Source organism: Callospermophilus lateralis, chromosome 5 (genome assembly GCF_048772815.1).
Source record: "Callospermophilus lateralis isolate mCalLat2 chromosome 5, mCalLat2.hap1, whole genome shotgun sequence".
Lineage (NCBI taxonomy): Eukaryota > Metazoa > Chordata > Mammalia > Rodentia > Sciuridae > Callospermophilus > Callospermophilus lateralis.
Window position 1 is genome coordinate 120,775,488 of NC_135309.1, and position 20,247 is coordinate 120,795,734.

A 20,247-nucleotide genomic window follows, 5' to 3' on the forward strand; every position below is an offset into this window, starting at 1 on the left:
TTGATTTTTTTTCTCACATCTTTAAACTCCATCTTTATTGGATCTTCCTTTGACATATAATATGCAAGTCTCCCATTGGGAAATTAAATAATTTTGACAATCCCCATTCAAAAATTCTCTCTTCTACATTTTGTCTGAAAGAATGCCTTGTTCCCTTTGCTTATTACTATTTGCTTTTCCACCTAGTGCTGTTTTTGTCCTCCTTCTCCCTCTAAAACTGTTCCTGTCAAGTTGACTGGTAATTTTTATACCAACTTATATCATATGAAAATTTAGATGACTTCTTCCTCAGAATTTTGATGTCTCTTGGCTTCTTCTGTCTCATTCTCCCTTAATTCTATATCCATCTCTTTGATCAATTGCCTTAGCCATTTTTTTTTTTTTGTTTCTAAGAGTATAGTACAACACACTGGGTAAGCTAGAAAAAAGAGAATTTGGGGTCCATGGAAGGGGGCATCTGGTGATGGCCTTCTTGCTGTTGTAGTCCCAAGTTGACACAGAGCTTCACGTGGCAAGAAGCAGGGAGTAGCCACATATCTCTAGTTTCTCTACTCATAAGTTACCAGCATGCAAAAATGGGGACTCCAGGCTCATGATCTAGTGTAATCAAAGTCATCCCCAAAGGCTCCATCTCTGAATAGCACAGCTGAATTAAGTTTTCATCCTCTTAATGCCTCACAACACGAGTTTCAGAGGGGACCCACCATAGTCAGACCACAGTGCTATTCCATTTTCAAGGCTCCTGTGTGAGTTGGCCTTCCTCAGACACCTACACACGTACAGCACCCTAGCTCCTAGTTGGCTCTTTTATTATATGAAACAGTCTCCTGTGTACCACTTTCTCCACTCCCAGAATTTCAATTATTATCATAAACACAGAAGCTTGTGTTTAACCTCTATCTATAGTAATCAAATTATATTGTAATTGGTAGGATGTTGTTTTGAAATGTTAACCCAGATTTTCCTCTAACATCCACCTGCCATGTATTTCCCATACCCTTCGCATTCCTTCCATTTAGTTAGCAAAATTGCTTTAATAGAGAAGTAATGCATTGCATAGAGAATATATATAACTAATAGCTGAAGTTGTTTGTGAATTCAATTAAAAATTGTATGTAAAGAATAGAGGGGATTAATAACCAATTAGGAAGAAAAGATGAAGAGTTAGTCTCTGCCAGACTAAAGATTGTTTGGATTAGGTGAGTGAATAGGGGGTGTAAAGTTGAAGGAGAAATAAGAGAATCAAGAGGTAGAGTGTGCCTGGGAGCTATTCAAAGGTCAGAGCCAGACAGAAGTGGACCCTCAGGTATCTCAAAAGTACTAGTGGGTCTGTTGTGGTATGGCTGGATTGGTAACTGTCCTGAGGTCTATGATCAAGGACATTGTGTCCTGTTCATCACTGCATCAAGCGCCATGCATTAAGTGGTGTGTGCCTCTCATCCATCTCATCCATGCGTTGCTCCTGGTGACTGCTTCTCTTCCAGATTGTGCCAATAGGTTGCAAAGTTATCATCAGGCCTTAGACTTCTGGAATAGGAATATGCAATCTTCAGGAAGCCAAGATAACTTTTTAATACTCTTAGAAGCTCTTCTCGATTCTACCAACAAAGCCTTTGTAACTCTAGAACATAGTCAGGTCACATCAAAAGTTACCAACCTTACAAGATTGCAAGTATTGGACATTCCTCCTACACCTCATTCCAAATTCACATGTTGGATACTCAGAGCCCTAAATGAAAGTGTACTAATTCTGTCTCTAGTTCAAGCTTTATGTTGTACCTAGGCTGCTGATGAAGTGAAAATAGGCATCCTAAGGCCAAAAATAACATGCATTGAAAGAGATAAAAAAATTAATCCAACTGAAGCTGAGAAATGCAGGAATATAGTCTCTTAGATATTTATTGTAGTTTTCAAAAAATAAAACAAGATAAACTCAAAGAACAAAAACCACTTTCCACACAGAATTCACATACAAACTGAATACCTAATAGAGCACATACCATTTTTTACACAATTAATTTCAGTAAAGATAATTAAAACTTCACAATGTGAATACACTTTATAGCTTTAAACCCAGACAAGCGCTCCTGTGGACACATGAAGTCACAATATTTGCTATGCAGCAGTAGTTTTCAACTAAACATCACGATCACTATACGAAAGCGTTAAGCTGTTGTCACTATTTTCTCAAGAAGAGTTCCACAGTGCAGTCACTGCGAAGGAGCCAAAAGTGCCCGTGTACAAAGGAGGGTTTTTATCTGTGCATTTCTCAATTCCTTTTACAGGAAACATGGAGCTACAGAAAAATCTCTGGGTCACATCTGCCTGGGTGACATTAGGTTGAACAATGTCTCATGGTTCTGGGCATTGGCAAATGTCTAAATTAATGGTTCTAATGTGGCTTTAAAGCAACTTGGATTTTGTGGCTGAGCGTGAGGCTGCTCCGGACAGAGGAATATGGGAAAGGACATTTTGTCTTCGTCATGGAGACAGAAAGACAAGGAGCTAAACTGGGGTCACTTGAGGTTTCTCAAAGGGTCACTTTGAAGAAAACAATTATCTATAGCTGCCAGCTCTGCCACACTTCCGTTCAAAGGGACTATGCTATGGTCTTTGCCACTCAGTAGCCTGGCACAATCTCCTCACTATTTAATTTTTTTCTGGGATCATATCTGACCTCCTCCATGAAGCTACTTTTGACTCTTCCAGTTCCTTAAGGTCCCTATTCTCTGTGCTCTTGACATAACTGAGCACTTAGATTATATCTTGCACTTTTTTCTCCTCATTCTCATTAGGGACAGGAGCCATACCTTTTCCGTGGTTGATTCCTACAGTACTGAGTATGTGGCATTTAATAACATGTGACAACAAATGACACTTTAAACCACACCTTTAAATTTTCATTCTATTGTTGGCTAGAACACTTTTCTTTTTTCTCTTTATTGTTAAAATTTGGCACAAAGACAACATTGGTTTCCCTGTTTTGTCCATGTTTACTTGATTTTTTCAGTGGGTTTTGAGAGCTAAATGCAACTTTCAATCACAGTTAAATTCAGTCCACATATTGACCACATAGTCCAAAGCCATTTAATGTGACTGACACATGCTCACCTGTCAGTTCCTTGTCAAGTGATATAGGGAGAACAGAAGCCTTTTTAACATGTATGGACAGGCATGACCATCTAGAACCAACTGTACTCCATTATTGTTTAATGAGTAAGTTGTAACTTGTTTTTATTCCTAAGGATATCATGGTTTACCCAGCTAACTAAATGAGAAAAAAAAGTACAATATTAAAAAGAGGCATTACCTTAAAATTGAAATGGCAACTAGGAGTTTAAAGTTGTTGACCTAAATTAACATTCATATACATAAATATTTGTAGCTATTAGTAATCCAGCAACTGGGCTTAATTTCTTAATTTTATGTCTCTGTGAAGTTTCAGGCCACCAAATTTGGGATTAACCAAGGGGGTATGAGGATGAATGTTCATGAAGACATACCAAAGTGATATAAGGATACTGGCATTTCTCCTATATCACCAATGTGGACAACTGAGAATTGAAAGTGAATATAACATCAGCTATAATCTAAAAAGACAGTGGTGTGTTAAGAGTTCCCAGAGTTGACAGTATCCAAGTTGTAAACAAAGTAAAATGTTGAGTAACAATAAAACATACATACAAATTCAAGAGTGAAAATTCTTAGTAGACATAACATGTGATCAACCTTTCTGAAAAGAGAAATAGTCACTTCTTTATGCACATATTTCCCCATAGTATCTAAATTAGTTGCTTAATACACTCTTACAAGAGGCTTAAGAAGAATTCTGAGTTATCAAAGGAATGCTTTTATAAAATAAACTCACAATTATTCTGTTTTGAAAATAAAATCCACAGTTCCAAAAGGTAAAATTGACATGTATTTGCAGATACTAAACATTTGGTCTTATAGGAAAAGAAGTACTTTGAAGTAGGCACAGAGGAGTTTCACATGACACCAATAAGATATTTACTGTATAAATTGCACCACTAGACAAATACTGCTACAAGAAATCATTTGAATAAGCATACAGCCATCAAAGCATCTCACACATTCATTAGAATTCACTTTTGCACACTAGTTTATATACACTGAGTAAGTCATTAAATATTGCACTTATTGGCCCATGAACCCTCAATTCTGAGGTGTTGAAAAATAGAAAACAAATCTATTTTTAGAACATATTTCATGCAACATTTAAGACATTTCAGTTCTACAAACACCATTAAATAGTTGTACATTTGGACAGTCCAACTGTATCACATCACATCTGACATTAACAATATATAACAGGAATTACAGGACAGTTTTCATTCAGCACACTGCCTATGGATGATGAGACAATGCATGAAAATCGTCATATTGACACAGCAAACATCCCCAAACTTCACTTTGACAAGGAGGAATATGGAATCACTAGTCAGATGTAAGTCATGCTCACGTCCCTGAAAGGCCAGGTGTCTATGTGGCTCATGTACCATTTGTGTCTATAAGAATAGCACTCATGAACTTTAAGTGATCCTTGGCCCCTAATAACATTAATATAAAAATATATCCATTAAGCAATAGTTACAGCCAACTCTCAATTGTCCACAATGAAATTATGAACACAGATGAATGAAATACACAGGTAACCCCCCAGCCTCAGTTTAGCTAGTAATGACTGGTTGAAACTCCACCAATAATAGCTGCAGATAGGAGAAAAATGGTGAAATTTGAGTCTCACTTACTATTTTTAGTCCTCTCAGTCTCTGAGGATAATGCTTTTAAAACCCTGAAACAAAAACAAGTCAGGAAGTACAAAAGAAAAACATGAATAAAAAGTTCTAGATGATCTGATCTGACAACCCAAGCTATCTGTGGGGTTTTGAAATAATTCATTTCTGTTACTAGAATGTTTGCCTAAAGCATTTTCTCTCCACCCTCTGTTTAAAGGGAATTCTTTCTTCACACAGACACACAGACTCATCAAATCAGTGTGAAGAATCTATTTCATGGGCCTTTAAAAACAAGATGTGAGCTACAGTTGGCACTTAGCAAACACCCCCCTTTCCCCTAGCACTGAGAAAGCACCATGGATGGAATTTTCCCTTCGCTAAAAAAGTATCAGAGTTGTAAGTGTGTGTTGGGAGGGGCAGCAATGTGTGTAGCCTAGGAGAAACTATTTCAATCTACCAAAGGGAAATATCATTTGGCTAGAGTGTCAAGCATTTGTAGAAATATTTAAAAATACATTTATTTATGAAATACCAATAATGGTAAGTAGCTACATTTTAGATAAATTTCCCAACCTGTTTTTGCCTCCTTAAGGAATACTGTATTTCTAGTACCTTGAGCCCTTTAGGAGTAGTGTAGGGGTGAAGATAATTAAGATGAGGGGAAGATTCTGGTCATAAACACTATCTTTTGCCTAATTTGTTCCAGCGAATTCTAGGGTATAAAACAGGTTTATATCTGTAACAGACTTTGGTCAAAATTTCATCTAAAATGAAAGAACTTGAAAAAGTTGACATTAATGTTAAAAGGCTTAGTATATCAGCAAGATTTCACCGTTACTACCAAACTACTAACGCACAGGTAGGACTCTCAAATAGGCAGAGCTGAGCAGAGCAGTAGATCATTTTTCTGGGCATGATTAGAAAGACCACGTGGGTCTAGCTGCTCATGTGGCACCCTGACAGAGCACACTGAGTGAGTGTACACACAAAGGAACAGAGTTCCTGTCACGCAATCAGTGATTGAGAGACAAAGGGCTCCTTAGACAGGCCAGCTCCCAAGTCTGTTTCCCTAAAAATACCTGATTGAACACTCTAACTGTACTATGAGGATTATTAACAAACACACTAATTTTTGGTCTAGAAAGATTTCAGTCATGACTTTAAATGAAGATGTACATCACAGTTTTTCTCATGCAGCTGCTACCTCAGCTTGCTACTGCTTGGTAGGGTGGATCCATTTCTGTTACAGTCCCACAAATGCCACACAGTAAATTAAGATTGTAGGACATCCTCAACCATGCACTAAGATAGATGTTGGATAAAGCATATCACAATGAACCACTGATTATCAACTATGACAGTCCAAGATTAATGTTGTTAAAATGTTTATGAAAGTTTAGTTAATAGTGGAATGCATTACCTTTAAAAAAAGAAGAACTGAATACCTGAAAAATCTGTCAGCATAGTGTAGTTAAAATTGCAAGTTTAATCTGTCACATAAAAATATCTAATGTGCTAAATCAACAAAATATCTATAATTAATCTGGGAAGGCATTAAGTAGGTGAAATATATATTTGTCTTAAATAGTGTAAGTTGTAATTTTGTAGAATTTATATTTCACATATATCATCACAGTGCTGCACCTTTCTGATAAAACTGAGGGGCATCATCAAAGTTTGTTTTCCAAATAAAAATCCTAGCATTTATATACTAGGCATCAAAGGAATATTGACCCTCAACTGACCCTAAGGAGGAGTTATGTCTTATAGTCATTAGAATTTCATCAGGCCAGTAGCAGTTGTCCATAGGGGTGGTGGTAGCCTCCAGGAACCGACTCACCATCCTGAAGTAATTCTAATCAGTCTGTAGATGTGAGGCTAATGGTTAAACAGCATCACAGGACTTAGGAAACCTCCTACACCTTCCATTCATCTTCTGAGAGGCTGAAATGCAGATTCACTCCAGGGATAGTTAATTTTAAATGAAATAATTTCCAGTCCAATTTCTTAACTGTATTAGGAAAATAAAGGGATGTACAACACCAATGCTCTTAGAAGCATCTTTCTGAAGCAACTGAGAGTTATTCCTAAATGTATTTTGAAGTGTGGAGAATGGCCAGGTGATGAACAAAGGAAGAGAAATTTAGACTTAAAATACTAATTTAATTGCCTCAAAGATGAAAAGAGAAGATGTATAAGATTTACAAACTAACACAAGTGCATACAAGGTAAAAATTTGATTAGGCATTGGTAAAAATGACTTGTAGATATTTGGGCTGTTGGCAGATGTAGGTATAGCATGTGAGTATGTGTGTACATATGTGTAGTGGCCAAATGGTTGAAAAACCTTGGCACTATAGTACTATAATTATAAACAATATAGCTTGATGTCAATAGAAGCTCACTGAGTTAACCCTGGGTTGGTTGTTCTATCTGCCAAGTTTTATTTTAAAAACCAGGATATCTTGATGAGATTAGGAATAGAGAATATTCACTCCTCTTGGCATGTGTTACAGCAGGGATATGGGTATTCCTTCTTTTGAGTTCTGTAACATTCTTTTGTAGAAAAATTTCATTGAATTATTTGCAATGAAATTCACAACAGGGTGGCAATTACAGAATTAAGAATAAATGCAGAACTCTTCACTTCCATTAGGGTTTGGAAGATAGAAATTGTGGGATGAACCTTGGCAAGAACACCAGGGGTACTGTTGCATCGCTCTCCCCTGACTGGGATAGTGGTCCAACTTTGGAATGTTTGACACTGTGTAAGTGAACACTTGGTTTAGGCTTCCCCATTAAATTCTAATAAAACATTAATGCTTTCTTGTTTTCACTCTTACAGGATGTGAGAGTGGAAATTTATTACCAATTAGTGGAACTGAAACTAAGAAAGATTAAAAAAAAAAAAAAAAGTGAATGGATATGCTTAAAAACCCCAAATGCTCTTTTCCATTTTTTTTTCACCTTTTAAGTTACTGATAATGTGTGTGACTTAGTTCCCTGACTTGTAGGCATTTATTCTCCAGAGATACCTTTCGATACATGCATATTTTCCTATCAGTACCCTTAACCAATAAATGTGCACCCAATATTTTCATTTCTATGTTTTTGAAAAAAAGAAAAGATTTTTAAAAATCCTTAACAACCCCCTAAAAAGAGAAAGTCAACCTAATGGAAGTGTCTTTCAGAATCTGTCAAGCACTGATCACTGCCCTCCCCAATTCCTAACTGTAAATAGTACTGGACTTTGACACAATGCCAAGTTCCTCAACAGGGTTCCACACCACAGGAATCTGTTGTCTGTAATTTATACATTGGTTTCAGAAAATCTGGGGTAAAAGTCTGGATGTTCAAATGATTCCTTTCCCTTTTCAAATTGCTGTAGATCCAAAGGTTTCCTGGAACTTTCAGCTACAGAATGTTCTCTAAGCAAAGTAAGCATGTTTAAAGACTTACACAATGGGGGTATGCTTTAGAATTACAAACACCCAGATTAAAAAACAGTCAAGAGGAAATCAGTCCTTCCTCAACTTAGGACCCATTGAAATGCTACTCAACAGCTTCTATATAGATAGAAGAACATAGCTGAGGTTTGAGCAAAAGTCTATATCCTACAGGGAATAGGAGCACTAACAAGGTTCAACCTAATTTCTACTCCAAATGTTGATGGTTCCAGAGAGTTGTGGTGGTGGTGGTAGTAGTACAGGAATGTGTGGTGGGGAGCAAGCCTCTATGGAAGTGGGGGAGCTTATGCCTTGGAATTCTATAGCTACTCACACTCTGCATAACTGGCTTCCAGTAGATACCTTTTCATCTGCTCAGTGCTCCTAAATATTCAGAAAGTTGGGTAGAATTAGTGGAAAGAGCAGTCCTGGGGAAGGATATTTGCTTATTTAAATATGTAAATTGATATAACTGTTTAAATCTGGTTCCAGTCAGGTTAATAGTAATGGCTTAGTAATGGCCTTAAAAACAATATTTCAATTTACTTATAGTCAATGGCCTCCTCAGTTATGAATGAAAAATAGATACATTGTTTCTAGTGACATTGACCTGTGACATTATCCCTAAAGAGTAAAATTTTCACTTGATTTTCAGTTAAGAGGAAAGCAAATTAAGTCTCCTGCTATCTCGCCCTGCTCACACATACACATTCAAGCAACTCCTTGTTCATCATCTCTACAAGTGAGTAGCATAGTTTGATCCATGGCACAAAAGTCAGATGTAATAAAATGATAGTCTGAAGTCCCAGCAGTAGCTTAACTGAGAAGAAATTTGAAAAAACAAAAAGAAATGAAACTTGAAGACAAGTAAATAACAAGTCACATGCAAGTACCAGATGTTTATAGATGAATAGTCCTTACAAATTTAAGATCACATATTTGCCACATATTAACACAGTAAATCTCCCAAGATTTGAATGCATGAACGGGCCATTGACATCAAAGACTTCCTTCAAATAATTATTAGGCAGTATAAGTGAAGGCTAATAGACCATTTATGAATGCTGTTTCTTGGCAACCAGAGCCCCCTGGAGCTGCCTGTGTGCGGGGGGCACTAACAGCCACAGTTGGGCTGCGGAGGAGGAGGGGTTTCCTTGAGTCTTGTGTTCTGCTTTGCGGCAGTGATGGCTGGATCCGTCTCCAAACTCTCTGACATTTTGTCACAGATGATATCCACGAGGCGCTCAAATGTTTGCTTGACATTAATGTTATCCTTGGCACTTGTTTCAAAAAACTCAAACCCTGGAGGAAACACACAGGAACACAGCTTGGTCATTTACATTTCTGAAATTAAATGGGATTCGATTATGATTTTGAATTGTGAAAAAGTGACGGTGGGGCAGTAGTGGGGGTGGGTTTGATCTGGGTAAGAGATGACAAGTGGACATGAGCATCATTTCAGCCAAATTACCATCCTGCTACCCAAAGACCATGAATAAAAGAGTTATGATATAGAATTGGAGTATTTTATTTTTCCCCACTGATTACATTCATGCTACCAGCATAGCTGAATAGACTTTAAGAAGTATTCTTTTCCAAGAGTTAGTAATGGCATCATTAAGAATCCTATACACTGAGTCTGTCTTGGCTATCTCTTCCCCACAACCCTGGCCCACATGTGGCCGCCTCCAACCTTTTCTAAAACAGGCATTATTTGGCATTTCCTTTTTCCCATTTCCACATTCTACCAAAGATTTTCATTTTTATTTTTAATCAGACTGAGGTTTAAAAAATATATTGTGCATATTCTGTTGGGAAAGTGACTGCCAAGTTCTAACATAATTCAGATCTAACTTTTTCCACGCCTGCCCTGCTGCTCTCCAGTGATGGGGTTGAGGGTGGCTTCCAGGAAATGCCCAGTATCTACTAGGACACAAGGTGGCACTAAAGAGTCATAGGATTTACCTTAAGCTTGCTTCAATCTCCTTTAGGAAATTTTTGAATAGCTACCCAACAGTGCTCCAGGGCTTTGTACACAGCGTCACATCTATCTACTGGGTAGTGCTGTTTTCACAGGTTCAGTTATCTATCAGTAGCAATGTTTTTAAATCAATCACTTGGAAAGGACACTTGATAAATTTCAAATTAGTAGTCAAAATTGCATGAAGGTACAAAACGCAAGGACAGCTTCACTCTTTGACATGTCACTGTACCTGGGTAGAAACAGCCTTAGTATGCTGCTTTAAACAGTCATCACTCTATTGTTTGCATTCATGTTCCACTGGCGGAGCTTGCCAGTCAGTTACCATGACAACTTCCCCACTAGGCCAGACAGAGATTGCTCTGGTCCATTCAGGGGATGTTGATTTAGGATGTATTGGGCTGAACACAGAAAGGCTTTCTAATCCATTCTGAATTTTACACCCTATAAATCCTCTGGGTACATCTGGCCCTATCTCAGAGGAGCCACATGGATTCCAAATGATTAAATCAGGTGATTTCATTCCAGCTCTTGGGACTAAAGGGAGAAAGAACAGACTGACACTTTGCATCTGTGTCAAAATCTCTCAGATAACCCAGAAATATTTATTTTATTAACTAGCATAGAGCATGACATAAAAATAAAACAATTTGCATGAGTTAAAATTTCTAATTTAATTATGATAATATTTGATTAGATGACTAAAATGAGCTTGAATTTCACTAGTTACTCTATTGTTAAAATACAAATGAATATTTGGCAGGATTTGGGCTGAAAAAATAAGAGTAGAACCAGGTTCTATAAAATAGAAGTGGATATATCAAATTGTCTTTGGCTTCTCTCTTTCATTTTGTCTCTTTGGTAAATGATTATGCAGTTCTATTATGTTATGCACTTCTTTATCTGTGGATATGGCCGTCTGATATCAACCTAGCTCTCTTAGCTAATGTTTGTACAATTGGGCTAGAGCATTCACCTTTCAACAATGGCACCTAGATTTGGGGGAGGGCAAGTATGGATCTAAGCAATATCTTTGTTGCTTAGGTTTCAGAACTATTTGCATCCTTCTTGTGGTTTTCCCAGTACTAATAGAAGGATGCTTTATGTCACAAGATATGAAGAACCCACTGAAGTAGTCAAGATTTCTGAATGAGACTTTGGAGAAAATAATTTTAGAATTTGGTAAAGTTCTCATTTACAGTTCAGTTCTGTTATCACTTCTGTCAATACTTCTTTGACTTATTAGCATGTTTGGAAGTTATTAAACATGAAGGGTGTTGTAAAAGGTTGAGCTGTTATAAAAAGTGGTTCACACAGTTTTTGCCAAATGAAACTCCTTTAACTTAGGCATCGAGGCTCTCATTATGCTGGTGTTCACTTGAGGTCATTAAAATGATTCTTGATCACAGAATCTTAAATGTCCTTAGCTTCTCTGCCTTAACCTGGGACCCTAAGAACACATGGCTACTCAAGACAGAGTGTCCAAGGAAGATAATGACACACATTTCCCCAGTATGATGGAGCAGGAAATGGTAACAGTTTTGATTATTTGCCAAAACATTTTGATATTCCCAATACCAACACTTCCTTGCTTTGAGACTATGAGCAAGTCACATTTCTGATCTCTACTTGTTTTATTAATGACACTTGCCTTACCTATGTTACAGGGCCATTATGAGGCTAAAATAAGAAAATGTGAGCTCAAGTTCCAAGCAAACTGAAACAATAACAACAATGGTAATAATGAAACAACATTGATTGAGTGACTACTGCCTTGTAGATACTATCCAAAGCACTTATTTCCTCCAATTTACTGATAAGGAAATGGAGGAAAAAAATGGCTAGGCAATTTGTTAAAACCTTTCCTAGCTCAGCTAGAAAGCGGCAGAGCTGAAATGTGAAATGTGGCTTCTCCAGATGCCCTCCAGAAGTCAGCTACTGTTTGGTTCCATTTAAATTTTAAGTTCTAGGTTAATTAATAATTGCAAATTTTCATCAATTTAAACAATTAGAACATGATTAAATAGATTTAACACTGTCAGTGCACCAAATGAAATAATCTTTCTTAATCATTTAAAAGGTTCTCTGTATCTTGTATTACTTAAGATGATCTATCAAGCTAGTCATTATGACAGCTGTCTCTCTTCAGAAGTACAGAATTATAGTTATAAAAGTTTCTGGAAATTAGAGTGTTTCTCACTGACTAATAGCATAAGTTGTTCATATATTGAAATATTAAAAACATATCAGCATTAAATTTACAATCAATATTCATCATTTAGTTGTTTAGATTCAGGGAAAATAGGAGTTTACCATGCAGTTCACAATTCTTTTCACAGGTGAATCAGAGTCTTCTTTTAGTCACTTATGTGGGAGACCATTCATGCCCCATACCTAAGTTGTTTGCATGAGTGTTTGAAATGCATGGCCTAAATCATGACCACAAATCCAAACACTCTAGCCTTTCTTCTTCAACTAATTTGTTGGATTTCATGGATATCTCTTCCAGTCAGTATCTCAGTATTTCAAGTTCAACAATAGTAACATAAGTTTTCTAGGAGCTTCTCAGAAATCTTTACCCTCCATTCGTAAATACTAACGTTAATGGCAAGCTAGCACATCATTCAATGATGCTTCAGAAACAGAGGCTTGTAAAACTCTGAAGATTACTTCCAATTTACAGGGTTGGAAAGTATGGTTCAGCAAGATCAAATAAGTAGCCCAAGGTCACACAGCCAGCTGGCTGTCAGTCTGACAAAGATCTCCTGGTAAATAGGTTACTGATTTAGCTTCCAGCCTTGGACACCTGTCCCTGACTACATCATCTGCTAGTAATAATTTCAGCACATATATGTCTTCATCAACTCATCAGTGAACACTTTCATTCAGGTCAATCATGGAAACTCTGATCATCCTTTCTTGCTCCTCCTGTATCATAACCTTCCTAATTTCTCTCTGGCAGAGATGACATTGATTCTGAGTTGGATGAGCATTGCCCTGTGGTCTGGCATATCTCTGCTTTCGGCTTCCTTATGCGTGTTCCTAAACATTGGTTCCTGCACTTTCCAAAAGTCATTACAGGCACAGTGGGATACTATAGATGACCTCTTTTGCTTTAGGTCTTCTTGGTGTTAGGAGGCAGACTGAAGCTTGCAAAGATTTTGTTTGGAAAAATGTGTGAGCTATGCAAAGGAAGAAGCACAAAGTCAATGTGTGTAACTTTTTATGCGTGTGTGTGTGTGTGTGTGTGTGTGTGTGTTGCTGGTGATCAAACTCAGGGGCTCATGCATGCCCAGAAAGCACTGTACCACTGAGTCACATCTCCAGCCCTGTGCCCACTTTTGATGTGCAAGTCATTGAAGGAAATAGCAGAGAGAGGGTGTGAACCAGATTTCACTCAGAGGCCCAAGTGGTGTGATCCTATGCCTTGACTTCCTAGGGTTGGAGCCACACCCTGTGTTAGAAAACATCTAAAATGGAATCAAGGTTATGGGTATGGGTCTTCAGATGATGCATAACAGTCTGCTTAGGTTTCTTACACACACACAAAAAAGTTAAGATTCTCTCTCCTCTGTGAACCCATTCTCATAGCAGCACGATTGGTAATGGCCAAAAGGTAGAACCAACCTATGAATGGATAAATAGAATGTGTCATCTGACACAATGAAATATAATTTCACCTTCAAAGGACAGAACTTTTGACATATACTATGATATAAATGAATCTTAAGAACACTACAGTTAAGTGAAATAAGCTAATCATAGAAAGTTCCACTTACAGGAGGTATGTTGAGTAGTTAAACTCACAGAGACAAAAAGTTGAGTCCCCAAGAGACTGGGGACAGGGTAAATGGGGTGCTGTTTAACAGATCCAAAGTTTCAGTTTTGCAACATGAAGAGTTCTGGAGATTGGCTGCACCACAGTGTGAATGTACTCAATGCTCTTGAACTGTACACTTAAAATGATTAAGAAGGTACATTTTATGTTATACATATATTCTACCACATTTTTTAAAAAAAGATTCACTATCCACATACACTGCTGGAGGAAACTTTAAAATTATAAAGCCTCTTTTGTTTCTCATATGATTAAACAAGTAATTGACCCAGCAACTTCACAGTTACACACTCAAGACGAATGAACACACATGTCCACATAAAATCTCATACACAAATGTTTATATCAGCATTAGTCACAATAGGAAAAAAGTAGAAACTGTCTATATGGATAAATAAAATGTGGCATATCTATACAATGGAATATTCTTACACCATAACAAGTAGTGGAGTACTGATACTGTGGCTGAGCTTTGGAGAGGGTACACTTTATGCTGGAACAAGCCAGCATAATGGACAACATGTTATACAATTACTTTGACATGCAATGTCTACTATAGGTAAATCTGTAGACAGGAACTAGATTAGCGGTTGTCAATTGAATGTGGTAGGGAGTGAATGCTAATTGGTATGGGGTTTCTTTCTGGGATAATGAAGATATTCCAAAATTGATTGTGATGAAGGTTGCAAAGCACTACAACTATCTAAAAATCATTGAATTGTACACTTTAAATAGGTGAATTCTATGGTATATGAATTATATTTCAATAAAGCTTATATATTTCTTAAGAAAAGAATTTTTACCTTAAGTGAGTGAGAATTTATAGTGTCCTTGGAGATTCCTTAGAATTTCCACAACATTGGAGAAACCATTCCAGTGACAGATAGAATCCTTCATTAGAAAACATCTTCCTGCCCTAACACGAACCCTTCCTGCAAGTGTTTAAGTCGGACCCTTTTGTTCTGACCTCGGTGGAGACTGAAAAGCAACTGCTTTTCTGGAAGGGAATTCTAGTACATGCTAGTGAACATGAAGAGCACAAATGCCATGCCTTCTGGTTGGTGGCACTGGCCTGGCTTACTGGCATTGTCCTCTATGCTTTGCTGAACGTTCCTTGAGCAAAAGAAGCTTTGGAGAAGTCTGGCACCTTTTCAGACTGATAACCCACAGGGCATTCAGGCCAAAAGCATGCTGCTCACTGAGGTGGCAGGTTCCAGGCTGTCACTCTGGCACTTGAAGAGTACTGAAATATTACAGCATTCCACAGAGTCCTTTCCACTTGTGATTGCACTGAATTAACGATAATAATCACATTTCTAACATTGAACATTTAACCAGCCCCTTCAGCCTCTTTCTCTAGTGCATTCATTAAAACAATCTTAGAGGTGACACATAACTCATTCCCACACATCAATAGCTATCACATGTTGTTTTCATAAACTATTCTGTAGAATTGTTCTTTTTTTTTTTTTCTTCAGGAAACTCCTAAATACCAGTTGGAATTCACTTTGAAAGAAAAAAATCACAATTGTTGTTTTTATTTTCTGGAAAATTGCTACTAAAACAATAGTTCAGTGAATCATTTTAATTTCTAATTAGAAACCTATGATCTGTTCTTAAGTTCTATTCCCAAACTCCCAAATAAGATCTTCTATTTCCAGATTCTAGTTGCAGTTCCAAAGTCTTATCCTCCCTTTCCTACAGAATCAGATGAAACAAAGCTGCAAAGAAAGGTCATTCGGCTGCTTGGTGAGTGACAGTTGGGCCAAAAGTAAGGATTGCTGAGCAGCAGGACAAACTGCCATATTAAGCTTGTCCTGTGCTGGACCCCAGCCTGGAGTAGACTTTATGAGGAGGAGTGGGTAAGACTTTTGACCTATTTTCCTGAGGAAGGGCCAAAGAAAGCTGGCTGAAATTGGAGAGAAGCAAGAATGAGAGCTCAGCCAAAGGCTAGTGTTGCTTTAAAAAAAAAAAAAAAAAGTCAAGGATTTCAGTCCCTCATTCCTTGTCTTTAGTTAGGCAGGACTAAATGGTAGGAGTCTGAAACATGCAATGGCCATTCTATGGCTTTGAATAATCCTGGCCAATGTAGCCACCCTTCCCCCTCTTCAGTCGAGCTCACCCCTCCTCCTCTGGTGGATGGACTCAACACAAGCCCTACTACAGCTCTGCCCATGTGAGTCTCCTTGTGAAGCACACCCCTCATCCTCTTCTCCTTCCCAATCAAATTTGGCCCCCCAAAAGGAGTCTGTTGTGTGTTACACCTGGCTGCAGACCAGACTGTTGAAAATTGAATCTTGGGCCAACTTAAAAAAAAAATCAGAATTTCTTCCCATAAATATATTCAGATTCTGGAATATCTTTAAACCTTGGAATATTCAGTCCTATGAATTTGTGAGGGCATGCCTTCTATGTATACTGGCACACCTCAAAATGTCATCATTTTCTCTGCAGCTGACCACAGTCCTTGTCACTCCCAATTGTCTCTGACATGAAATCCACATGCCGATTGTCAGTGCTCTTTCCATTTGCACTTAGGTTTCTCAGTGACCACATCTCTATTAACAGTGGGAAAATGGAAGCTTCACAGGAAAGGGCTTTGTGTTTCAAAGGAGAGGAGAAATCATTCCACTTCTTTTGTGAAAATGTTCTTCTATGTATTTAATCTGCAAATTGTGTTTAAATTTTATACTTGGCTGCTTTACTTGTTTAATTGTTTACATTACCCGCCTGCCCCCTGTAGCTATTTGAGATTGAAGCCTTCCAGATCCGAGTTTTCTTTCTGCTAGAAGGTCCTGCCTTATGACTATAGCCACAGGGGATCAGCTACAAACTAATGAGATCTCATTGTGATATCCAAGGCATCATGATATCCAGGGCATTACTTGCTCTTACAGTTCTTTTCTGCCATGTATTTGGTGCTTAATTTCTGTTCTGTATTAGGTGTAAAACACAAACACAAAACCTAACACTTTAGTCATTTTAAGCGTATAGTTCAGTGGCTTTTAGCATGCTCACAACGTTGCACAACCACTACCACTAATTCCAGAAGTCCTCATCAGGCCAGAAAGAAAATCGACACATTAAGCAATCACCAACCCCCATACAAGGGGTATTTTGTTCCCCAGCTAGACTGTGCATTTCAAGTGGGGTTCTTCGTATCCCTCAAAATATTTAACACAGTGCCATGAGCAGTTGTCCAGCATATGTTGTCTAATTAAAGGACTGATGACTATTAATTGTCCAGGAAAAGTTGATTGGGTGGGAATGGAGACCCAGAAGGAAAGGGAATCACTTTTTTGCTTTGTTTTTGGTCATGAAGTGACTAAACCTGTGAGCAATTTTGTCAGATACATTATTTCTAGATGGGGTTTACCAAGCATGGAATTCCACAGAATATGATTTTGGTTTTGCCTGGTGGGAAATTTATAATAAAAAACAAATTAAACTAGCTCTATTCACCCATGAAGAAATATGCATTTCTGAAAAATCTGAAGAAATGCAGGGATGTTAGTTACACTTGGCCATGTGAACTAACAACTCTTAAAGTGCTGAGAAGTCAAGGCTCTGTCAGATTGGTTTTAATATAGAGATAAGAACCATTTATAATTGGTAGAGTGACTATTTATGTGAAAATGGTGCTAAGCATTTTTTGAAAAGAGTTTGTTTTCTTAAATCAGATAAATAGTCCCTTTGTAACTCCTTTGAATTTCAGTAGGCTTTCATTAAGACAAAGAGACATTTTTCAGGCCAGTTATTTATAAATTGTCAAGAAAAACATCAAAAATTTTTCTTTGTATGGGATTTGCAGTTTACTATAACATTTATATGCATTATTAATTAGCAGGTTATCTTTGCTGTGAGGTATACATATGAAATAAAGCAAATAGTGTAATACATTTTCAAGTGTGTAGGCCCCTAATTAATAAGATTTCATCATAATAACCAAGGATGTGGAATCTTAAATGCAACTGACATTTATTGAGTACATAGTCCCTGCAGGGCTATACTAGGCAATGTGCTTTCACTTCCTACTTCTGGGACCAGCTCCAGGAGGTGAGTACCTTTATAATACTCCTTTTACAGATGGTAAAAGTGGTTGAGTCACATGTGGCAATGAGGACAAGAACTCCAGGCTGAATCTACAGCCTCCTCTCCTAACCTCTGTACCTGCCTAATGTCTACCTTCAAATATTCTGGCATTCGCCCTCCAATTATGGAATAATAACTGCTAGCATCATAAAAAGTGTGTGGTGAGTCTTATGCATCCTGAATAATATGTTTTCATATTATTATGAAATGTTTTCAAATTATTATTCTTACCAATTCCTAAAATCAGAAAATTTATCTCAAAGTCTACATCTAGTTCCTCTCAAAGGTAACACAGCCCAACCCTCCCATCCATTGCAGATGCAGAAAGCAATGTGCTGCCTTGCCCATATGATGTTCCTTCATGTGATGATGAACTCTGGAAATGGTGGTTAAGTCATCCCTTCTCTTGATAAAGCCTGTGTTTAGAAAAGGAACTTTCTTTCCAAAGCAACTGGTTTGTTCATGACCTCTCAAAGCAGAGGATAAGATGATGATGAATCTGTCTTTAGACCTTTTTTTAAGAATGGCCACCTCCTTGTCAAATAAAGGCAATCCAGGTGCATGCCAGTTAGTGCAAGTTAAAGGCAAAAGAGAGAGAAAAGGATGCTAGGCTAGATTTAATAGGGTAACTTATTCTGATGACTTTCGTGGATTAAATAACATAGTTCATAAGAGGAGAGGGATGAGGTGCCTTCAGAAACAGTGTGTATCTTTGTTATCTAGTCTCCAGATAGGGACCAGAAAAAGTCACCTGCTGGGAACAAAGTTATTAAGTAAACGCTACAAAGTACATGTGATTAGGCATCTGCAGAAGTAAACTTAGCCCAAGATAAGACTAACAGATGACATTTTGGTGAGAATGGGGCATTTTCAAAAATCCACAGAGGAACTAGGTTTTCTCTAAAATTTTTAACATATAGGGCAAGAGCTTTCTTTTAGGTGTCATTTAGTGAATTTTAAAACTTTAGAGGTGAGTTTATCAGAAGAGAATGGAGCTGATTTGCTTGGAATGAAGGTATGGAAATCCAAGGATGGAGAGTACACTACAGGGGTGAGGTCCAGGGAGAGGAGGGGTGCCTGTACTGAGATGGTGAGTGTGCACGTTTGTCTTTCCACTCCATAGAAGCAGAGTCCTCACTCAGTGGCATTATCTTAATCGCTTAGGCTTGGCACATAGTAAGCACTCAATAGAATAGGGAATAAGCTGGGTGCAATGGCACATGCATGTAATCCAGTGGCTCTGGAGGCTGAGGCAAGAGGATCATGCGTTCAAAACCAGTCTTAGCAATGGCAAGGCACTAAGCAACTCAGTGAGACCCTGTCTCTAAATCAAATACAAAATAGCTGGGGATGTGGCTCAGTGGCCAAGTGCCCCTGAATTCAATCTGCAATACCACTCCCCCAAAAAAGAAAAGCATAGGGAATAAATACATGAACATCATTTGGATCCTTTTTCTGATATCTAGAGCCACTGAGATCTTCATGAAAATTAAGAGTGGTTTTTGCTTGTTTGTTTGTTTGTTTTGTGGTGCAGGGGATTGAACCCCAGGGCCTTGTACATGTGAGCAAGCATTCTACCAACTGAGCTATATCCCTAGTCCCAAGAGTGGTTTTTTTTTTTTTTTCTTTTGATAAAAAGATCCTGATTATCTGACAGGACCATGAATGGTCCCCAATTTAACCATGTTTTGATTTTTTTTTCTTTTACTTTATGGATGGTGCTTTCACTTTCAGTACAGTATTCAGTAAATCACATGAACTATTCAAATCTAAGAATAGGCTTTGTATTAGAAGATTTTGCCCAACTGTAGGCTAAGGTAAGTGTTCTGAGCATGTTTAAGGTAGGCCAGCCTAAGCTATGGTGTCCATTGGCTAAGCTTATGAAATGCATCTTCAATTTAGAATTTTTTCAACATAGAATACATTTACTTTGACATAATTCCATGGTAAATCAAGGAGCATCTATTATACCAACTCTGGCAAATAATAACAGGCATTTTAAATTTGAATTCAATCTCTTGTGAGTTTGGTGAGTGTGATTTGTTCTCTACTGTTCCTAGCACTAATAATTTTACCCCAAGAGAAATAAACAGCATTGACTAGTGTATAAAGCTGATGGACAGACCTGGA

General features: G+C 37.7%; 1 protein-coding gene across 1 annotated transcript in view; it reads right to left on the reverse strand.

Annotated features, from left to right (window-relative positions):
- Positions 1–9,320: 9,320 nt before the first annotated feature.
- Rab3c (RAB3C, member RAS oncogene family) overlaps positions 9,321–20,247 on the reverse strand; it is a 230,630-nt gene continuing 219,703 nt past the window's right edge. Inside the window, exon 4 of the mRNA XM_076856123.1 lies at positions 9,321–9,508. Within this exon, the coding sequence (XP_076712238.1) occupies positions 9,321–9,508 (188 nt within the window). The remainder of the gene's footprint in view (positions 9,509–20,247) is intronic.